Source organism: Alexandromys fortis, unplaced genomic scaffold (genome assembly GCF_014885135.2).
Source record: "Alexandromys fortis isolate MF-2015 unplaced genomic scaffold, M_Fortis_MF-2015_v1.1 scaffold_19, whole genome shotgun sequence".
In the NCBI taxonomy this organism is placed as follows: domain Eukaryota; kingdom Metazoa; phylum Chordata; class Mammalia; order Rodentia; family Cricetidae; genus Alexandromys; species Alexandromys fortis.
Genome location: NW_026067890.1, coordinates 17,527,431 through 17,548,670, shown reverse-complemented (window position 1 = coordinate 17,548,670; position 21,240 = coordinate 17,527,431). Strand labels below are relative to the sequence as shown.

The 21,240-nt window shown below is 45.4% G+C and overlaps 1 protein-coding gene across 3 annotated transcripts in view; it reads right to left on the bottom strand.

Annotated features, from left to right (window-relative positions):
• Positions 1-6,931: 6,931 nt before the first annotated feature.
• Manba (mannosidase beta) overlaps positions 6,932-21,240 on the bottom strand; it is a 74,350-nt gene continuing 60,041 nt past the window's right edge. The window contains exons 14-17 of one of the 3 annotated variants that reach the window (XM_050155565.1): positions 15,178-15,322; positions 12,107-12,249; positions 11,116-11,373; positions 6,932-8,131 (exon numbers count right to left, since the gene is read on the bottom strand). In XM_050155565.1, coding sequence (XP_050011522.1) covers positions 7,907-8,131; positions 11,116-11,373; positions 12,107-12,249; positions 15,178-15,322 — 771 coding nt within the window. In that variant the 3' untranslated portion in view covers positions 6,932-7,906. Of the gene's footprint in view, positions 8,132-11,115; positions 11,374-12,106; positions 12,250-15,177; positions 15,323-21,240 lie in introns of those variants that run through there. The other 2 variants (XM_050155653.1, XM_050155720.1) reach the window with 2 other exon arrangements.

The window sequence follows — 21,240 nt, the reverse complement described above, 5'->3', positions numbered from 1 at the left end:
TCCCACTCAGGTCTTGACACCGAAGCTAGTAATGGCCCTTTCTACAGCCCCTGCTCCTTGCCATCCATCACTGCCTGGGGCACAGTAGCACCACAGTCTCCTCAGGAGTGAGAACAATGTGGGCTCACAAAGTATTTGTGTGAACCCCTCAGACCTCTGCAGGCAGAAGCATCTCTACAAGCCCTCCCAGTTGACCCCTTGAAGGTCACAATCATCATTTGGCTCTGCCTTCCCAAGCCATCCAGCCAAAGCCTGTCGTGATTGGGGAGGCGGTATGATGCGCACAGCATGCAAGCCAGCCGCCTTCCTGGCTCTGAAGGGCACAGAGTCTCCTGAAAGCTGCAGAGATTGGAAGGCTGCAGAGATTGACCACAGGCCAGGTCGCACACTGCCTGCCATGCAGCAGCTGATGGCCACAGCCTTTCTTCTTTCTTTTGTAGCTCCTCTAGCTCCTCCCTCGTCTATTCCAGAGGCTTAGTGTCAAGTTTCCATAGAGTCCCAGTAATTAAATTTCAATGAGAAGTCACTCAGGGCTGAGGTGGTGGCACAGCTTGTAAAAGGTGAGCGCTGCACACGTCTGGCAGCCTGAGTCGGATCGCCAGAAGCCATGGAAAGGTGGAAGGTGTGGGCGCCTGGTCTCCCTTATTCCTGGGGTGCATTGGCGGGGACAGTTTGTTATCAGTTAACTAAGCTTCCTGTGTGTTTCCATACTATCCCTGCCCCACCTGGTGATTTAGCTGCAGGCAATCTTCTCCATTGTTAATATGGTAATTTCCCACCTTCCTGGGCGGAGAGATCTTTGTGCTGCAGTTAGGTAGAAAAGGGCTTCCCCAAGTCTAAATAAACGGCATTCGCTTGATCTCCTATCGAATGACCCTGGTCTCTGTCTCTTGTGTTCAATCTCCAGGCCCTTGCCCGGACTCGCATTCGGTACAGCTGCGCACGAACTGTACCGAGGGTGTAACACCAAAACCGGGTGTTACAGGAAGGTGAGACTGATTCCACAAAGCTCTCCTCAGATCTCCAAACACACACGACAACACACACAAACACACACATACACACACAAATGCACAAACACACACACATACACACACAAATGCACAAACACACACAGAAACTCTCTCTCTCTCTCTCTCTCTCTCTCTCTCTCTCTCTCTCTCTCTCTCTCTCAATAATCACTCCATAGCTACTTTTTGCCAGGGTAGCAGGATGGATAGAAATGAAGTTGAATGAAAAGCAGAGCAGGAAGCGGCCCCTGGAATGGAACCTGGTGATCCAGCCCTGCTGTTGTTGGTCTCTGCCAGGAGCCTGGAAAGAAGCCAGAGCTCAGCTAAAAGAGCTGTAGCCCCCTGACTTCTTCCTCCCCAACCCCCATCTTCTCCCCCATCCCTTCCTTCTTTCCCCTTCTCATTCTTCCTTTCTCTATCACATTCTTTCTGCCTTTCTCTCCTTCCCTCTTCCTGTCTCTCATTCTCTCTTTCCTTCTCCCTCCCTTTCTCTTTCCCTTCCTATCAACTGCCTTCTCCCCGCCCCCTTCTTTCACTCATCCTCCTCCCTAATAGTCGCCCACACATGCACTCCAGGGTAGTGGCAGTCAGCTCCCACAGGTTCTTCCTCACCCTCCCCTCCTATCTTAGAGTAACAGGGGCAGGAACACACACACACACACACACACACACACACACACACACACACGAGCTTGCTGAAAAGCCAGGCTTGGCCAGGCATTGGCCTGCCGCCTCCCAGCAAAGGAGATAAATAGCCTTTGTGGCAGCTGCAGAGCCCTACACAGTCACCCAGCAGGGGCCCCGCCTCTCGCAGCTCTTTTGTTTTTGTTTTGATAAAACTGGACCAAGCCATACCGAAAAAGGAGGAGGGTGGATTTGAAATATAGTCATCTTTCTGCTTCTTCAAATGAGGTCATAGAGCCTGGGACCATCCACACCCCCAACCTATAGTGTTAAAGCTTTAAATATTTCTTTCACTTTGGTCAAGAGACTCTCTAGGCCTGATGGCTCCCACGATCTTTTGTGGACCGGTAACCATAAGGCAGAATTTACCGTGAGCTTATCCCTGCTGGCACTGGACAGACTGATCCCATTTAACTCACGGTGATTCTATGAAATACTTGTTATTATTGACCATGTCTACAAGAGAAGGAAATTAAAGCTTGGATGTTCTGTGACTGATTCAAGATCAGCACGTGGTGGAGTTAAACAAAGTTGCATCCAGGCACCGGGAATGGGTGAGCCAGCATCCCAGGGTTGAGCAGAAGCCCACGTGCCCACCCTACACTCTCCAAAGCCTATATGTGGGACCTCAAAGCCTAGGTAATTTTGTGGAGGTGATTTTGATTGATTATAAGATGAGATTGCCTGACTATGAGCAAATTCAGCGATTACAGGCTTTGCGGTTTTTTTTTTTTTCTTATAGAGACAGGTAAAACCATTATTTGGCATGAACTCTCCCTTATTAAATGTTAATAGGTCATTCAAATTTCTAGAGCCCTTTTGGACCCCCATCTGCCGGCCAAATGGGCTCTGTGACTTTATCCAAACTTCCTATAGGTGCATCTTCAGGACAGCCAGTCAGGGTAGGATAATGGGGTGCTTGCTGCTCCTCACCACTCCTTCTCCCTGGGTCTCCAGGGGCACTGTTCCCAGCTACAGACTCCGGCCCAGATGCAAATATACGTACCTCCCTAGACCTGTCCTGCGCCTCCGTATAGAGGCAATAAGCATAATAGCTCACATTTGCTGCATTTGTGCTATCGTCATCTACCCATCATCTCATTTAGTTCTCACAATTGACATATGAGGTGGGTTAAGTCATACATATATTTTCTATATATAAAGCAAAGGCAGAGAAGGGCTGGGAAGATGGCTCAGCTGGTAAAGCGCCAGCTGCTGAAGCAGGAGCATCTGCATTTGGCCCTCCGCCATCCCATAAAAGCAAAGGGTGGCGGTACACACCTTTAACCTCAGAGCAGGAAGAGCGGAGGCAGGCAGATCTGAGAGCTCATTGGCCAGCCAGCTTTGCTGAATCAGTGAGCTGCAGGTCAGAGACAGATCCTGTCTTTAAAAAATTGGGTAGAGGGCTGGAGAGATGGCTCAGAGGTTAAGATCACTGACTGTTCTTTCAAAGGTCCTGAGTTCAATTCCCAACAACCACATGGTGGCTCACAATCATCTGTAATGAGATCTGGTGCCCTCTTCTGGTCTGCAGGTGTACACGCAGGCAGAATACTGTATAGATAATAAATAATAAAGAAAACATTTTTTAAAAAAAATAAAGTAGAGAGAAGTCAAGGAAGACATCCAACATTGACCTTTGGCCTCCACACACTGGCATGGTAACAAACATATACATATACCACACACCCAAATAAAAAATATAGAAATTAAGGCACAAAAGGACACAAAACCTGCTAGTATTGGCCCAGTATTCAAACTTAAGTACCAAGTATGCCTAATGTCAAAGCTCATTCCTTTAATTGTATCAATTAGGATACAATTGTGGTTGTCAAATCAGAAGGCTTGACTGCAAGTAGATTAAACAAATGAGAACTTTCGGTACTCTAAGACCCGAGTTCAGGGATGGAGGGCGAATTTAGCAGCTCTACACCATTGCTGTCCCTGTCAATACTGTTTCATCAACAGTCCTTAGGTGTCAAATTCTCAAACAGATGCTTCTCAGTTACACCCAGGAGCGAGATCCACTTCCAGTACCTCTCTGTAAAAAGATATTTTATAGGTATGAGTGTTTCACCTGCCAGTATGACTGAACCACCTGCATGCCTGGGTGCCCGAGGTCAGAAGAGGGTGTCTGATCCTTGGCAGTTACCATGACAGATGACTTTGAGCCATCTCATGGGTGCTAGGAAGCAAAACCCAAGTCTTCTGGAAGAGCAGCAATGATGCCATCTCTCCAGCCCGTCCAGTATCTCTCTTACTAGACAGGGAAACTCCTATCATACCAACCTATGTCACATGCTTGACCAAACACCATCCACTGACAAAATGGGATAGCTTTGCTATAACAAAGTATGACTCACTCCCCGGAGCTAGACACAGCCTCCTCCACAGAGCAGACTGTCTGGCTCTTGGCTGGCCAGTCAGTAGTAACTGCTCCAACCCCTAGGAATGTATGCAGTGTCTCTCAGCACCCAATCAGTTTTGCCAAGGCCACGATTAGCAATGATAACAGAATAATAAGAGGGTGCTTCCCAATATGTCAGAGGCAAGAACGCATGCCAGTTTACAAACAGAAATGTCCCTGTTCCTGAGAGCTCTGGGTAACATGTGCAGGATCACTCGGAATCTTGCTCACTGCACAGCAGGAGACGGCACAAGGGAGCATGCTGAACCTTGCTAAAGGGCTAAAGAATCCAACTACATTATTATTGCACCCTTTACGGCAGGACCTGGTGGCCCTTGTCTACAAACACAAGGACAGATCTTTCTCAAACATGAGACAAGGACCCAATGGTACTATTCCTGCAAAGCCAATTATCGTTTGGCTCCTGTGCAAGGTCTCAAAGACATCTTGGCAGGTTAGTCAACCCTCTGTTTTTACAGCAGAGCCTGGCCCAGCTGTTCTTCCTCATGCATTAATTACAAAGAAAGACTTTAGAGACCCATTCGAATTGTTTTCATTTCTATCGTGAGTTTTCCAAAAGCAGTTTTCCTAAACAGCTGATTAAGATGACCTTCCTGAAAGATTTTGAGTATGGGACTCAAGGGGGACACTGAGGCAGATTCTCCTTTTGGGTAAGAAAGTTATTAGAATATTGATTAATTTACCCCTTGCTGCCTGTGATAGCCAAGAGAGCCAGCCCCGCCCCCACCAGCTGTAGCAATCAGTAAAACAGGCCCCGCACCTCTGAACCTCGCCTGGGTAGCACAGTGGAGCTGACCCCGTTGGTGAAGGTGTGAGTGAGCTGTCCCTGAGGGTGTGAGAGTGGGAGAGCTGGCCACACCCCTGTCTGCCAAGTGGTGGGGTGGTGAGGACCAGGGGACAATGCCTCCCCATTGCCCTGTCTCCTGTGGTGGGCGAGGGAACCGGCCCCTCCCCCTCACCAGCTGCAACACTTGGGAAAGTGGATCCTGCCCTTCACCTGGGCAGCATAGCAGAATTGAACAGGGGTATGTGGGGTGGGAGTGAGGGGGTAGGGGAGACAACTGTCCTGTTTCAGGTCTTTATCACTTTAAGAATTTGGAAAACATCCCTTCGTTCCTCCGGGTCACCTTCATTCCAATAGAGAAGATCATACTGCCTGATTTGTAAGTGACTTCCCTGGTGTAACAACATCTCACAATAAAAAGTCCAGCAGGAAGGCAGAGAGAAAAGGAACCACAGTGAAAGCAAAGGAGAAAGTTACTACTTTATAGTTCTCTGTCTGGGGATGGGAGGAGCCACCCCTGTGCAGGCTGACCCGGCCATACACTCTCCCTGGAATGGACTTGGCGAGGTTGGATCAGTGAGACCTGACCCTGCTCTTTTCTGCCTTTGTCTACTGTTTCCATGAAGACCAAGGACAGCAAGCGAACTCAGAAACGCAAACCCAAGAGTGAGCATATCAGACTTCACTACAGCAACTGTGACAAAAAAAACACCTGACCAAGCCATGCCAGGCTGTCTGGAAGAACAGCTGGCTACTGCCATCCCCTAACAACGTCCATACTGTGTTCAGACAAAGAGAACTGAAGCTACTGCCCACAGTCCTCCAGTTAAAAAACCTGGGAATGTGGATTTGAGCATGAGAAGCGTGGCTAGCAGTCCTGCTATCTCTGCAGCCGCAGTTTTGAGCTAAACTGATTCACTTATTCTACAAAAATAAAATAGGAGGGACTACTGATCCCATTTTACCACAAGAATAGAGAATACGGAAGTTACGTCATTTCATTCAGGTTGCAGAATTCATCTGGGTATCAACCCAATGTAAACATTACGAAGTGTGGCCAACATGGTGACACAATGCTATCATCTGCAAAATTCACACTAGAGAAGCATGCAATAAGTTTCCCCAAAAAAGCCTCATTATTTTTAAAAAATAGTGCATGAATGTCTGGGCATTCACGTGTATGCAGACGCCTACAGAGGCCAGAAGAGGTTATCAGAACCCTTTGACCTGAAGGTACAGTTGAGCGAGGTCTAGCAAGAGTGCTGGGAACTTAACTTTGGTCCTCTGGAAGAGCAGCAAGGGCTCTTAACATTCAAGCCATCTCTCTAGTCCCGGTTATTATTGTCAGAGGAAACAGGAGCTCTAGAGTCCCCTGGGGTGACACACTTCATCTTTGGTAGGTAGCATCTCCCAGTGCTATTGCCTCAGAACCTCCACATTTGATTCCACACATTTAAAATTAAGCCATTTTATACTTGTCCTCCCACATGACGCAGACTGGATATGGCTGCTAATCGGTCTATCAACTTCCATGCCCATTTCACAGGCTTCTCACGAGGAATCCCCGCCCCCCAGTTACAGAAGAGTAAGGGTCTCTGCTGCCCTCAGCAAGGGGCAGTCCCTGAACAGCGTGTGTATATGTGTGTGTGTGTGTGTGTGTGTGTGTGTGTGTGTGTGTGTGTGTGTGAGAGAGAGAGAGAGAGAGAGAGAGAGAGAGAGAGAGAGAGAGAGAGAGAGAGAAAGAGAGTCTGTGTTTATTTTTGTGTCTATAAAATGAGTAAAGTCTTGGGTACTGAAGAAAAGGATTGAAGAACCTGTAGTATTGAGGTATTTACCTTCTTTTTAGGGTTTCCTGGCCTAGTGTTCCTTGGTTTTAAAAACAAAACCATTACTTAATGAGTCTTAGATTTAAAGAGAAATATTCATCGCCTGTCCATCCCACTAAGCAATTATGAACGCTTCCTAGCAATCTGTTTATATTCTCCAAATTCTCTCATTTGTCAAGCAGAAATGTTCAGCGCAACGTTATACACAATGGGATGTTTATTAAATGGTGAAACAGAGCACGGACGAACAATCAAGTTGACAATGCAATCTGTATAGCCTGTGGCTTTGCATATAATTTTAAACATATAGAAAAAAATATAAAAGAGGTACAAAAGGTCCCTGAACCTATCCCCAAATTGGCTGCCTATTAACCTTGTTTGCCAATTCCACACCGGAGTCAATGAGTTTAAATGCAGCTTACCCCTCTGGATTAGAAAGCTCATCAGAATCAGTGTTAAGACTAATGCCCACATGAAAGCTTATGGCCAAGATGAGTGAAAAAATTCCACAGTGTAGCCAGGGCCAACCTGGAACTTGTGATCCCCCCTGCCTCTGCCTCCAGAGCACTGGGACTACAGGGAGGTAGGAGCACAGCCGGCCTACACTAATTTTTAAAGAAATATCACTCTTATGAGAAAAGAAATCCTATGTCGAAGATGGCAATCAAATGTCAACCATGGAGCTCCTCCACTGTCTACCAACAGCAATCAATATGGCTGCCATCACGCATTCTCTACTGTAACATCTGAGCTCCCATTTCCTCTGGCAATAACAGCCACATACTCTGTCTTCGGGGAGTATCACTTTATACTGCTAATGAAAGCCCTACATTACTTTAGAACCTCCCTGTTTAGTTCCATGAATGCACACCACCATGTCACAATCTCCCTAAAAGATCATCAAGTTGTGTAACCCTTCTATGGGACAAAGTTCTGAAACCACAATCCTGGGAGACTCAAGAACACCTGGGCATGACCTTGTCCAAGGGCATCGCCTGGGTGATCAGACATCTTTAAAAACATCCACTGTACAACTGGAGGCATGGAAGAGTCGGCACATACCAGCTAGCAGATATGCCGCGGCTTCTCCGCTTTACCTCAGGCCGCCTTTCTCTCCAGTCATGCTTTAGCGAGGCTTCGTTCCCAGTGTCTGCTGAAATCCAGCCACGTGGCTTCAGTAGGTATCTGCCAGGGAGGTCACAGTGAAAGCCTGCTGCAGCTCACGCTTGCTGGTGAGCTTCCAAGGATAAAACAGTACAGAGCGCATCTTCTCGATCATGAGGAAGCCGTTATCACTGAATCTCCCTGGGATGCTCCCTACATCCAACCAGACAAAGGGAGCGACGGCAGAAGTTCTCAGATCAAACACAAATAAATCACCCTTCTGAGAGATGGTGACCTGAAAAAATAAAAAAAAAAAAAAGATAAAGGAAATAAAGGACGAGAAAGAACTGCAGTTTACATCTCTGTCTGACAGGCATTTATGTGGGCCTAATATAAACCGCATTTCCCAATCCCTTGGTCTAACTTCAAAGTCATATATTTGTCTGTGCAGTTATGACACTTGACAATACCTGAAAAATTATTTCAGTCTGTGGAAAATTACCAAATTGTCTTCTCAAGCCAAGGAAATGCATAAATGCCAATTACTAAGGAAAATCTCTCTTGAGACGTTGAATGCTTTGTATCTCTATGAACCTTCATTAGAATATCACCAAGAAAGGGACACTTGGCATTTGGGTGGCTTAAGTGACTGTCAAGGGATTCAAAGAGCATAGCTGGTTGCAGAGCCTCTAGACTCAGGTATGAAGCTATGTCTCATGTCCCCAAATCATGGCACCTTCTCTTCCAGTGAAGCCCCCAATGCAGACATAGCTCACCCAGCCAGGCCAGGAGGCACCAGAGAGGCCTTGGCTACTACTGCTATAAGGCCAAAGCTCCAGGGCCTTGCTCTCTCTGATGCCTGCTTTAGAACAAAAGGTCACACCTCTGCGTGCTTTACAGCAGAGTTGGGGTTTGAGCTTGAACTCTGGGTTCACAGACATACACACACTCGGTACCCCAGACAATAACTGATAACCAACATCACTAGAAGAACAAGGCGCAAGCCCTTCTGCTACTTTACCCCAATTAGCATGAAGTAAACCAAAGTTTAGCTAAGAAAAAATAAATAAATAATTTTTTAAAAATTAAATACTTTAGGTGTGTATGTATGTGTGTGTGTATATATGCATGTGTGTGCACACACGCGCGCGCGCATACACACACACACACACAAGCACAATGAGGACACAGAGTGAGGCCAAGTAGCCTTCTGCTCATTCACTTTATTTTTTGAGACAGGGTGTAGGTGCGCCTTTTTGCCAGGATCGTCAACTCAACAATAATGACACAGAGACTTATTAATTATAAAAGCTCGACCAATAGCTTAGACTTATTACTAACTAGCTCGTACAACTTAAATTAACCCATTTTTATCAATCTACCTTCTGCCGCATGGTTTTATTTCTTTTACTCTGTTACTGCCCATGCCACTTCTCCATCATCTTGTGAGCCTGGAAATCCTGCCTAGCTATTGGCCATTCAACTTTTATTAAACCAATCAGAATGATACATCTTCACAGGGTTCAAAAAGATTATTTCCAGCAGCAGGGTCTTTCCCTAAGCCTAGAGCTCTTCAATTCAGCGAGGCTGTCTGACGAGCAAGGCCCAGGAATCCTCCCTGTCTCTGCCTCCACAATGCTGGGATTTCAGGTACAGGCTACCACAGTTGGCTTTTTACTTGGCTTCTGGATGTTTGCTAGCACTTGGACAACTAAACCATCTCTCCAACAACAACAAACCAATTTGATTCATATCCTAAGCTGATAGAGGGTGACTATGTCCGTTTCCAGTTGCCTTTGCCATGGTTGTACATGGTGGCTCTTCTGTGGCTGTGACAAAACACCACACCCAACATAACATACAGAAGAGTGTCAAGATCCCACGGCAGAGCAGGGGCATGGTTGCAAGCAGCAAGGACAGCAGCAGGAACAGAACTGGAGGGCTCATATCTTAAACCACAAGCACCAAGCATGGAGAACAAACTAGAAATGGCTTAAGGCTTTAAAGTCTGAGCCCACCTCCAGGGACACGCTTCCTCCAAGAGGACTGCACCTCTGAAACCTCCCAAACACTATCATTACCTGGGAACCAAAAGTTCAAAGATGTGAGTGTCTGGGGGACATTTCCTCATTAAAATACTACAAGTTGTTTTTTGCTTTGCTGTTTAAAAAATTTAAAAAATGCCATAAGCACATGCCAACTTTCTTATCTCTATTCCGACCTTAGTGTTTCCAGAGGGCTTAGACGTGGTCACGAGACAATTTCACTATTAATTTGGAAAGAAGGTATGTTTTTGGTGGCTTTAACTTCTTTTGAAAAAAATTAGTGTCTTTATATTATCGTTTCTGAAGCCAATTTTAAAAATTTCAATAAAGTAAACTGTGTAACAAATTTAAATTTGGCTGAAACAGAGAATAAAACTTTCTAGAATATTTTTGTCAGGTTTTACACGAAGGAGGAAAGGAAGGAAAGGTCTTTAATCAACTAGACAGGTGCCAAGTTTACCAGCTGCATCATTTTGAGAAAAACATAAGCTGATTATCCTTTATTTTCTTTGCCAATTATAAAGAGATTCGGTGATTAAGTGACTTTGAAGCAATGAATCAAAGGCAATAAAGTGATTAATAAGCTGTATTTAAAGAGTCCAAACTGGAGTGAACTCAACCAACTAACCTCCAGTGCTTCCTGGGTCACAGGACACTGAGCTTTCTGCTTAACCCTCTGCGGACAGCTTCTGCACTTGCAAAACAAGAGCACAGCACTCCGGGGAAGTGGCAGAAGCCAGGGCTTAGGCAGTAGCACGCCTAGAACACAGCCTGGAGCCCGGCGGAAATGCAACCTGCAAAGGTGGCTTATGGCACCTCTCATTCCTCCATCCCATCCCCACCAGGGAAAGGGACCAGGAAAGCGCAGGTGGCAGGCATCAATTACAAACAAATCCCGAAGCCGGGCAGGTGGTGGCGCACGCCTTTAATCCCAGCACTCGGGAGGCAGGGGCAGGTGGATCTCTGTGAAGATTGTACAAGAGCTGGTTCCAGGACAGGCTAAAAGCTATAGAGAAACCCTATCTCGATAAACAAAAACAAAAACAAAAAAAACAAATCCTGAGGTAGAAATAAAGACTGCTTAGCCTTAGCATCCAGCAGGAGGAGAGGAGCCATCCTCAAATTAAGAGCACAAAGAGGGAAGCAGGAGAGGACCAGGACACAGCTCGCTGGCTGGCGCGAGAGAAGGAATACCCCGTAGCGCACTGGGACCCCAGACGAGAGAGATACTTACGGTGATGTTGGCCTTGACCAGCCCTTGGGCGTCCTTAAGGGAGGACAGGAAATGGTAGTTGGTCGGGCTGAAGAGGTCAGCGTGAGTAGAAAGGTGGAAGGACACCACACAGCTTTCCCTCGTACAGCCCCCGCATCTCCTCAGCAGATCAGGCACCGGCTCTTTGTAGAGAATCGCAGCCTCCCCTGCTTTCATCACAGCGCTTGAAGTCACCACAGAGCACAAAGGCTTCAGGGAGCTCCAGGTATGGAGCCTCAGCTAGGGAGCAAAGAGCGATAGTGACTGCTCTTGCTTTCTGCTTTGTCTGTTACAGAGTAATACTGACTGGGCAACGGAGGAGCGGAACCAGGTGACTATAAGCCCGAGCCTTCATCTCAGCCACTTAAGTTCTAGCCAAGTAACTAATTGCTCAGCTTCCCAGGATCCCTGTCTTCATGAGGAGGAGGAGAACTCTATTGAAAAAACCTGGCACATGGCAGGTTTTCTACAGACAGGACTTATTTCTAGCGTTAGTGGTATCGCCTAAACGGCAGGCACCCAAGGGTTCCTAAGTCTTTCTTTTTACTTAAACACAGTGTATCTTTCTAAATACCTATTCCACACAGCTTCGCTGATTTCAACATTGCCACGCCCTTTTAACTTCTTCTTTGGTGAAATCTGGACTAGTACCAGCTGCTCACAGGATCTTCCATTTGCATAGCACTTTGAGGTTTACACATAATTCTTCTATTCATTTGTCATCCATAATACTGAAGGAGACAGATGAATATTCTCCGACAGTTGAAGGAACCGAATCCTCAAGATGATAACAGCCTTGCTCGGGTTGTGTAATGCGTAGCGGCTGTTACCCTAAACACTGACTGTCTACACCGTCCGGCTTATGTTACAAACATGTCGATACGTCCCCAAAAGAGCGTTCCATCAAGAAGTCATCGAAAAGTTCCCTTCAACCTTAGAGACACACACACAACACACAATCCAAATAACTCACAGTGAGCCTTGTTTTGTAGTCTCTGTGAAGATCTGACACACCATAGACATAAAACACACCTTTATCTTCAAAACCCACTGGCAGCAGCGGAGCAAAGAAACGCCGAGCAAAGTGATGCAGCATTTTCCATTTTCCTCCATACTCTGAAAAGAGCCCAGAGAGTCGGGAGACACCGGGAACAAGCAGTCAGCTCAGGCTCCGCATGAGCAGCGAGCAGGGCTTGTCAGGGTTTTTTAAGGCACACGTGTGACGGAGTCTGTTTTGTGGGGGACTCAGGGGTGCTCGGGGCTCTGTCCATCAGTTCTGGAGACTGTTTCATGTCAACCTCACAACAGTGGAAAGATAAAGGCAGGAGGGTTGCAATGGCTTATTTCCCAAAGGAAGAAAGATGCAAGGGCTTAATTGAAACATGCTGGCCATGGTATCTTGAGCCCAGATTTTACTCCAAGATAGCTCTTTCTCAGAGGTAACCTTGCTTCCAGAAGCTCAGTATACTACATCAATACTCTTTTGATTTGTTTGTTTGTTTGTTTAACACAAGATCCAGGCTAGACTTAAACCCTGGGTCTTATAACCTTAGCCTCATGCAATTTTAAGAGTTGGAATTACAAGAGTGCACCAGTATGCTGCCTCCCAAGGTTCTTTTTTCCTACATGCACATAAAAAAGGAAATTAATAGAACCAGGAAAGGATGCTTGTTGCAAATTCTCATTCATAAGAAATATCTAGACTTCGGTATCTAGACTTCGGTCTCCTTTCCCGCAGGTACAAAATCTCCTAAGCAAAGCAAAACAGTTACTATACAAAACGGCTTTCACAGTCAGACTAAACAGCCAAATCCACGGCAATTAATAATACCTCCTACCAAAAAAAAAACCCTCCTCAAATACAATGCAAAATTGTCAAGACTTATAGAATTCCATGCCTTGTTCAGATGTCTAGTAGGATAAGCCTCCTGTATCGATTATATTTGAATCGCTATTAAAATATCACCACCAAAAGCAACTTAGAAAAAAAAAAGGATCTGTTTTGGTTGAGGTTCCAGAGAGAGTCTACAGGGCAGGGAAACCTGATTGACCACATTTTAGCCACACGTGGGAAGCAGAGAGAAGAAGCAGGAAGAGGGATGAGAGTATAAAACCTCTAAGCCCCACCTCCAGTGACAGACTTCCTCAAGCAGGGCTCCACCTCCTAGAGGTTCTGTAAGGTCTCCACACAGTACTGTCAGCTGGGGACTAGTGTTCACACACGTGAGCCTATGGGGGACATTTCTCATTCAAACCACCACAGCTTCACACCTAATCTTCTATTCTCTTCTTCTCTCAATATCTGTCTGAGAATGAAGATTCTCCCCAATAAAGAACCATTTCTGGAGGCCAGAAACAAAAAGGAAAAAAAAAAAAAAAAAAAAAAGGTGGGGAAAAAAAACCTTCTCAAGGAGGTTGATGTATAAAGTAAATTTTAATTTTGCTAAAATAGGAAGTGAACTTTCTAGAAAATGTTGTTAGCTACTATCTGGAGGAGGGAGAAATGACGTAAAGATTTTAATTAACTAAACAGATAGCAATTTTTTCCAGCTGCACAATTTTTAGAAAAACATCCTGATCATCCATTTTTTTTTGTCAATTATAAAGCAATTTGGTGACTAAGCCACTTTGAAGCAATAAATCAATGACAGTGGAGTGATTAATAGACTGTACTTAAATAAAAACAGAAGTGATTCAGTGTGCTGTGCTTACTGGGCCACAGGACATTGAGCTCGCTGCCTAACCTCCGCGGACTGCTTTCTTAGTTGCAAAACCGGAGCACAGTGCTTCCTCCAGCATGTTGTGCCATAGGGCGCCTAGGACAGAGCCCGGAGCACAGCAGTGCACGGCTGTCTCTATGGGGAGGATGGGGATGGGGAGGTGGTAACACAATGTATGCTGCAAACTGTGGAGGCGGAAGAAAGATACAAACCAATTTCTTTCATGGTTTGCACATTTTCAAGTTTTAATATTTCATTCCCAGTGGTTCCTGTTCTTCTTAAAATAGCAACTGGCGGGAGAAGTGTGGTCTGGAGAAGCCAGCCCGGTGGATTTCTACTGGGGACGTTTTCTCTGCTGGCAGGAGACGGCTCCTGGAGGAACTACAGTCTCCTGAGAGATAGCCATCGGAGTGGACAGACTACAAGATGGCCACACACTCTTTCACTTTATAGCATCCCGTTATTTCTGCTTCTGGGGGTCGGAAACCCACTATGGTCCTTGTAACTTTCTAAAGGTACAAAAACAGATGAAAACGCAAATCCCATTCCAGTCACATAACCGATTGCTCGTTGAAACGATTCAGCTGGCAACCTTTCTGACCTGCATTTCTGACTCCACTACCTTTTCCAAGACACAAACTGAGCCATCTAACGGGGATTTTACAGACTTAAGTCAGAGTTAGCAAATGGGAAACTTTGACATTACATGAACCAATCTTCTACTTGGCAGAATTCTCCCACACAGAACAAGATCAATGCCCTTTGGGCCCTGAAAAGCCCTCTTAAATTCAAAATGCTATGCAGCGGGGACTGGGGAGATGGCTCAGTTTGTAAATTGCTGGCCATGCAAGTTCAGAAGGTCAGCATCCATGGGTAAACCTGGGCGCACCAGCACGTTCGGCACTGGGAACGCAGAGACTGAGGTTCCTTGGGCTTGTTGGCTGGCCAGCCTCACTGAACCATCAGCTCAAGAGCGCCATGTTCAGTGGGGGGAAAGTAAGCTAGAGATTGAGAAGGACAGCTCATGTCTAACTCTGACCCATGTACACACACACACTTGCACACATGCACACACACACAAACCATTCCACCCCATATCACACCTGGAATCTCTGAACACACTCCTCACCAGCCTGCTTTGCCCAGCATAGCAAGCTCATGGAAATACTGTTAGGGGCAGCTGCGTGGCGAGTTCACAGAGCAGGGTCAGGGAACAGCCTCTTTGGCCCAGTTCTCCTTGGGGTAATCTGATTCCTCAGGCTCCATGCTGTCCCAGTCCCTCTCCACACAGGCATTGATTTCTCGCGCACAAAGAAACACTTACCAAGAGAGGCCCAGGAAGGAGCCTGCCAGATATCATTCAGCTGCCAATACAGTGCCCCCATGGTGTGGCCTTCTCCGTCCACTATCTCGCTGCGGCTGCGCATGTAGAATTCAGTTTCTGTCTTGATGCACTGGGCCTGCATCACCTGACCCGAGAGATAGTCACACATAAATGTTATTGTTTGATGCTGGCTATCTAGCGTTCAGAAATTGCAGGTTTGAGAAGGTTGGTTGGTTTGCTTGCTCATTTTTTAGAGTAAACAGGAGAAACTAGAACACTGGACTAGCATTAGGGATATATTATTTTTTATTAAATCTAAAGCTAGTTCCTTAGCATGAGAGAAACTTGTCTACAATGCGAGGGGTGGGGGCTTTTTTTTAATTTTTTATATCAGTGGATGACAAAGGAAACAGGATGATATAAAAGCCAATAATGATGCAGGCAAGGAAGGAAAGCAAAAGTTATTATCCCAGAACCAATGCTACATGTGGTCAACATCAGGTTGTTTTTGCAAGAACAGATTTTACAAATACAGTCATAGTTGTTTTTTTTTTTTTTTAAAAAAAAGCTAGGAAAAAAACTGTAAGAAAAACATTGTTGCTATAAGTAAATTATCCAGTCTCTATTTTCTACTCAAGCTAACTTTTCACATCACGGTTTTTGATAACTAACCTACTATTTTTTTTTAATTTATTTTTTGCTGCCACTTCTTTATTTGAGCAGGACAGATGGTGTTATACCAACGAACGGAGAGCATCTCGTTCTTGTTTACGAGGCACGGACAAACTCCAGGCAAGTCCTTAACTCCCCCCACCACCTCTGAAAAACCAGTGCTTCCTACTGCAGCTTTTCCCGATACTGCATCTTGTGGTCTGAGCTTGGAGTTCTACTCAGGAGGGGCTCATGGGTGGCCAGAGATCCTGGAGAGGAGGTCAGAGCAATGCAGTTTCACTCAGAGAACAGGATGTGAGTCACCCCCAGAAAGAGAAAAAGAAACCTTCCTGGCCACTAGAAAACGAGGTACAGATCACTTCTACAAATAACAAATCTCAGATGAAGGAAGAGCTTTTAGACAGTGGTAGACTGGAAGGAGAGGAAGGAGTAATGAGGTTACTGCTCGCATGAGTCAGATACCCTTTTCCGGAAGGGTGAAGTCTTGGTCATCTAATAAATAGTGAGTATTGACAGTACATATGTTCATGATGCTAAACCTCTATCCAAGCAGAAAAGAGGATATAGCCTACCCTCATGGCCCTTACTACCTTGTACAGAAGACAGGCCAGTGCTATCAGCTTCTGTGGTACAGCCAAAGGGCTTAGTTGGAAAAGTAAGGACTGTCCTAAGAGAATAGAGCAGAACCTTCCAACTAGAGATAACAATGTCTGTGGGCTGTGTGTGTGTGTATGTCTGCATGTATGTGGCTGTGTGTGAACTAGCTAAGAACAGACGGCAGGCTAAGGGGGCCTGGGCTGAGACAGCCTTGAGCAATGGAAGAACCTGGTAGGAATTCACACCCTGACCAGAGAAGCCACAGAAAGCATGGCAAAAGTCTACTGTATCCTAAAAGCAACTGAAGTCCTCGGATACTATAAGGGGAAAGAGTGATGGGGCCAACTTGCATTCCCAAAATGCCACTAGGATTTCTGTGTAGAGAAGTGGCTAGGCAGACTAGAAGGATCGAGAGAGGCATTCACAGAGTTGACAGAGTGTCTACTAAAGAATGCTATCTGCTGAGCGGCTTAAGACACAGCTGTCTTATCCTGAGCCAGCTTGCTGAGGACCACAGCAGTGACAGCCAGAAAGTGCGCCATAGGACAGTTTAAAAAAAAAAATCTCTGCAGCAAGCAGCACTGGTGACAGTCCATAATGACCACAGTGTACACTTGGAATGTGTTGGTCTAAATATAGCTCAAAGGGGCTGAAATAAAACAAATAAACCAAGGAGTCGTTCTGTCAGTCAAGCTAATCCGCAATTTGACTCAGGATCTCCGGCCAAGTTCCTTGTTAAAAAATAAATTCTCGTCTGAACTAAACAGAGTGGGATTTATCTACTTTGAGACCTTGACACCTGTGTATAATCTGAGTTTTCCCCCCCACCCCAGAGTAAGCCTCTGCACGTGTATTGAGTTACTGTACCAAATCAACTTAGCAAAGCGATTTCTAGAATGTCCTGTGAAGAGAAGCAGCCAAGAAGTGAGGGCTTAGTGGAGACAGATGGGGAAGGGTGTGTCAGGGCTGGGGTCTGCACTAAATACCCTTGTTCTAACCTTGGGCCTGGGGAGCTGGCTCCGTGGGTAAAGCGTGTGCAAGCCGGAGGACTGCAGTTCAGATCCCTAGTGTCCAGGTAAACGTGGAAAGCCACGCCAGCTGCTGGTAATCCTAGCACCGGGGAGCAGAAACGGGGGATTCCCCAAAGCAAGCTGAAATCGGTAAGCTCCGGGGTTCCGCAAGAGCCCTGCCTCAGTGAAGTAGACAAGAGTGGAGGAAAACACCCAGTGTCAACTTCAGTCACACACACACATGCACCTACATGCACATGGACACACATTATACATGCACACCATACACACACGAACACACACGAAAAATAAAAAGATTTAACCTTTCAACAGCATGGAAAGCAACCCATTTGGTTTCAAGATTTTCTAATAATATCGAAATCGAGGGGAGCAGAGAAAAATGTAGAGCTCAATAAAAATCAATTAAAAAAATAAAAATAATATCCAAATCTACTTTAATCACTGGAACTCCAAATAATGCTTTTATAACCATGCTACACGTGGCCTGCGGGGACAATATCAGTTAAGGCCCCTGCCAATGTAACTCTGGCTCTGACTGGCCAGAAATCTCTTCTCACACTGAGATTCATGAATCATTCACTGCTTCATGGACTGTGTATGAAGGAGGGTTCACCAGCGGGGCAGGAAGTCTCCATTACGCTTCTGAGAAACAACTCAAGATTCCAGAACACCCAGGACCCACAGTATCCCCAAAGGCTGGACCATTTCTGACATACCAACAAGGAACACTCTGAGAATAGCCCCGAGACCAGAATCAGCCTCGATTTATGAGTTAGGATGTGGAAGAAGTGGACCATTTGAGGCATCTGGGATAGAAGCTACAGCCCTTCAATCTAGATTTATAAATTAAGGTGATTAAGAGAAAAGCGAACACCAGGGTGAGGCATAATACAAGATATTGGCAAACGCCAAGGTAAGTAGAGAAATCACCTATTTCAGGAAGAGATGAAACTGTCAGGACAAAGCTATGAAATATAGAGTAACGTACGCTTGATTGACTCTAAAACAAGCCACAACTAGATACTTTCCTGATGGCTTTGATGGACCTAGCATGCCTTATCTTTTTATTCAGGAGAAATCTGATTTTTTTTTTCAGGGAGAAGAAAAAAAAATTTAATGTGGTCCAGATTATTCACCTGACTCTAAACTCTTTTGCAATCTCATTAACATATATTGCAATTCAAAAATTTTTAATTTTTCTTAGATTTATTCATTTTATTATTGTATGTGTGAGTGCCGTATGCATGTATGTGCATGCATCACCTACATGCTTGGTGTCTGTGGAGGTCAGAAGAGGGTATCAGATCTGGAACCGGAGTTACAGAGGGTTGTGAACCACTATGTGGGTGCTGGAAATCAAACCCAGGTCCTCTGCAAGAGCAACTAGTGCTCTTCACTGCCAAGCCATCTCTCCACTCCCTTGCTGTGTGAAAGGAAGCCACACCAATTCTCTGTCTAAGAGCCCATCATACATGAAATCAGCATGGACGAGAACAGCCGAGACTTTGGAACACTCGGCCTCGAGTGTAGGGTAGCATATCCTACACGCAGACAGTGTCAGTCCAATAACATAAATCTCATTTAACCCAAACCAGTTTTCACCAGTCAGGAATAATGTTTAAGAGTCATTTGTGGTTTAAATAAATATAGTAAGTGTTCAAAGGTTTGGTCCCCAACTTGATACTAGATAGCTGTTAGAAATTTTAAGACATAAGGACTAATAGAGGTCTTAGTATCATTAGAGGGTATCCCCTCAAAAAGGACTGTGGAACCCCTCACTTTCACTTCCTGGTCTTGAGGTAAGCACTTTAATTTGGTGATGGGCTACCCAACGGAACAGGCCCAGCCAGTCATAGCCTGAAACTTTTAAAATTTTAAACCAAAAAACCCTTTCTTTTCCTAAGGTTTTCATCTTAGATATTTGCTAGTGATGGAAAACTAATGCAGAAGAAAAAAAAAGGGCACAAAGAAGCGGGTAGTCATTGCTACAGCAGAGATACTATGGGGAAACTAACTCTTTTGCAGAAAGAGTTTGGGAAAGTTTGGGGGAATAGGCTGGCGGGGGAAACCCTAGTAAGCAGAGTTTAATGGGAAATTCTGGTAAGGACTCAGAATCAAAATGCTGATAGGAACATGGAAAGTAGAGGCCAAACTGATGAGGTTTCAGTGGAAAATGAGAGTTCTGTTCAGAATTAGCAGTGTTAGGGCAAAGAATCTGGACGCATATTGTTTATACCGGAGACTTCATGGGAGCCAGGCTGGCCTGTCCAGCAGAGAGCAGCACACCATTGATGGTGACAAAGTCATCACTCACGGCTTAGGCCTGATGTCCAGAGCCAGAGCACGGAGGAGCAGAGAAGTAAGGTTTTAAAACTTGACCAGAAAAATAACATGCGTAAATAATCTTTCAGTCAAAGACATATAAGGAGTGGAAAATAAGCCAAGTGCACTCTACTGGAACAATGCAGAACAGGTCCCACCCACCACAGGCTCAGTGACAGCGAAGTAGAAATTTTGTTCAAAGACTTTCAAGGGAAGAGTCTTCTGAGAAGGGACTCGAGGGGTGCTCTGCTTACTCATGACAGCCTAGGGTGGTAGGGCATTCAGAAACCACTGCACCTCTGACTCCAGGGGTCCAAGAATAACTTGTGCCAGACACAGACCTTGACATCTCCCATATGATTCTTTTTTTGGCAGGCAGGTGACATACAAGAGCAACAGGGTCAGAGAGGCTGCTAGTGATGGTTTCACACCTCAGGGAGAGCAGGCAGTGTGTTTGAAGAGCAGAGTCCCTGAGAGCAGCCCCTGATGGGGTCACACACAGAAGCTACCGTGGAGACCCTGGAAAGTAAAGTCAGCCAGGCTCTAGGAAAGGTCGTACTTGGGTTCTTGGTAGCACACATCCAAGCAGAGTGCCTGGAAGCTGCATGCTCTAGCATGCCACTTTTGCCCTGCTGGATGCATGTCTTCCTCTCTGATTTTGCACCTTAGGTTTAAGCCTTTGATCCATTTTGGTATGTGGTGCCAAGTAGGAGTCCATATTTACTCTTTCACATTTGAATATCTACCTGTTCCAAAACCATCTGTTGAAAATTCTGTCCTTCCCACTATTTTATTGTCTTGGGAATGGAAACTAGAACACCCTGTAGAGGGTTCTCAAAGATTTAAAAATGGCTTCATTACAGTCTAACAGACACATTAGTATGTTTACATCACAAAGGAATGATATTCACTTATCAAAAACATACCTACATTCCATGTTCTGTGTAGTATTATTCTTAACAACCAAAATACAGAATCAGCCTAAGTGTCTTGTCAACAAATGAATAGGTAAAGAAAATGTAAGGTATAAATACAATGGAAAAAAGAGATTCGTATCATTTGTGACACTGTTAATTAACCTGGGATGTTGCGTTAAGGTAAACAAGCTATGCTGGTTAGTGTTGATCAACTCAATACAAACCTAAACCTATCTGGTAAAAGGGATTCTCAATTGAAGGGTTACCTCCCTCAGACTGGATTGTAGGCAAGTTTGTGGATCATGTTCTTGACTAGTGGTTGATGTGAGAGGACCCAGTTCACTGTGGGCGGTGCTACCCCTAAGCAGGTGGTTGTGCATTGCATTTAAAAACAGGCTGAGCCCTTACTAGACCTGGATGGAGGTGGGTGGTCCTTGGACTTCCCACAGGGCAGGGAACCCTGATTGCTCTTTGGGCTGACGAGGGAGGGGGACTTGACTGGGGGAGGGGGAGGGAAAGGGGAG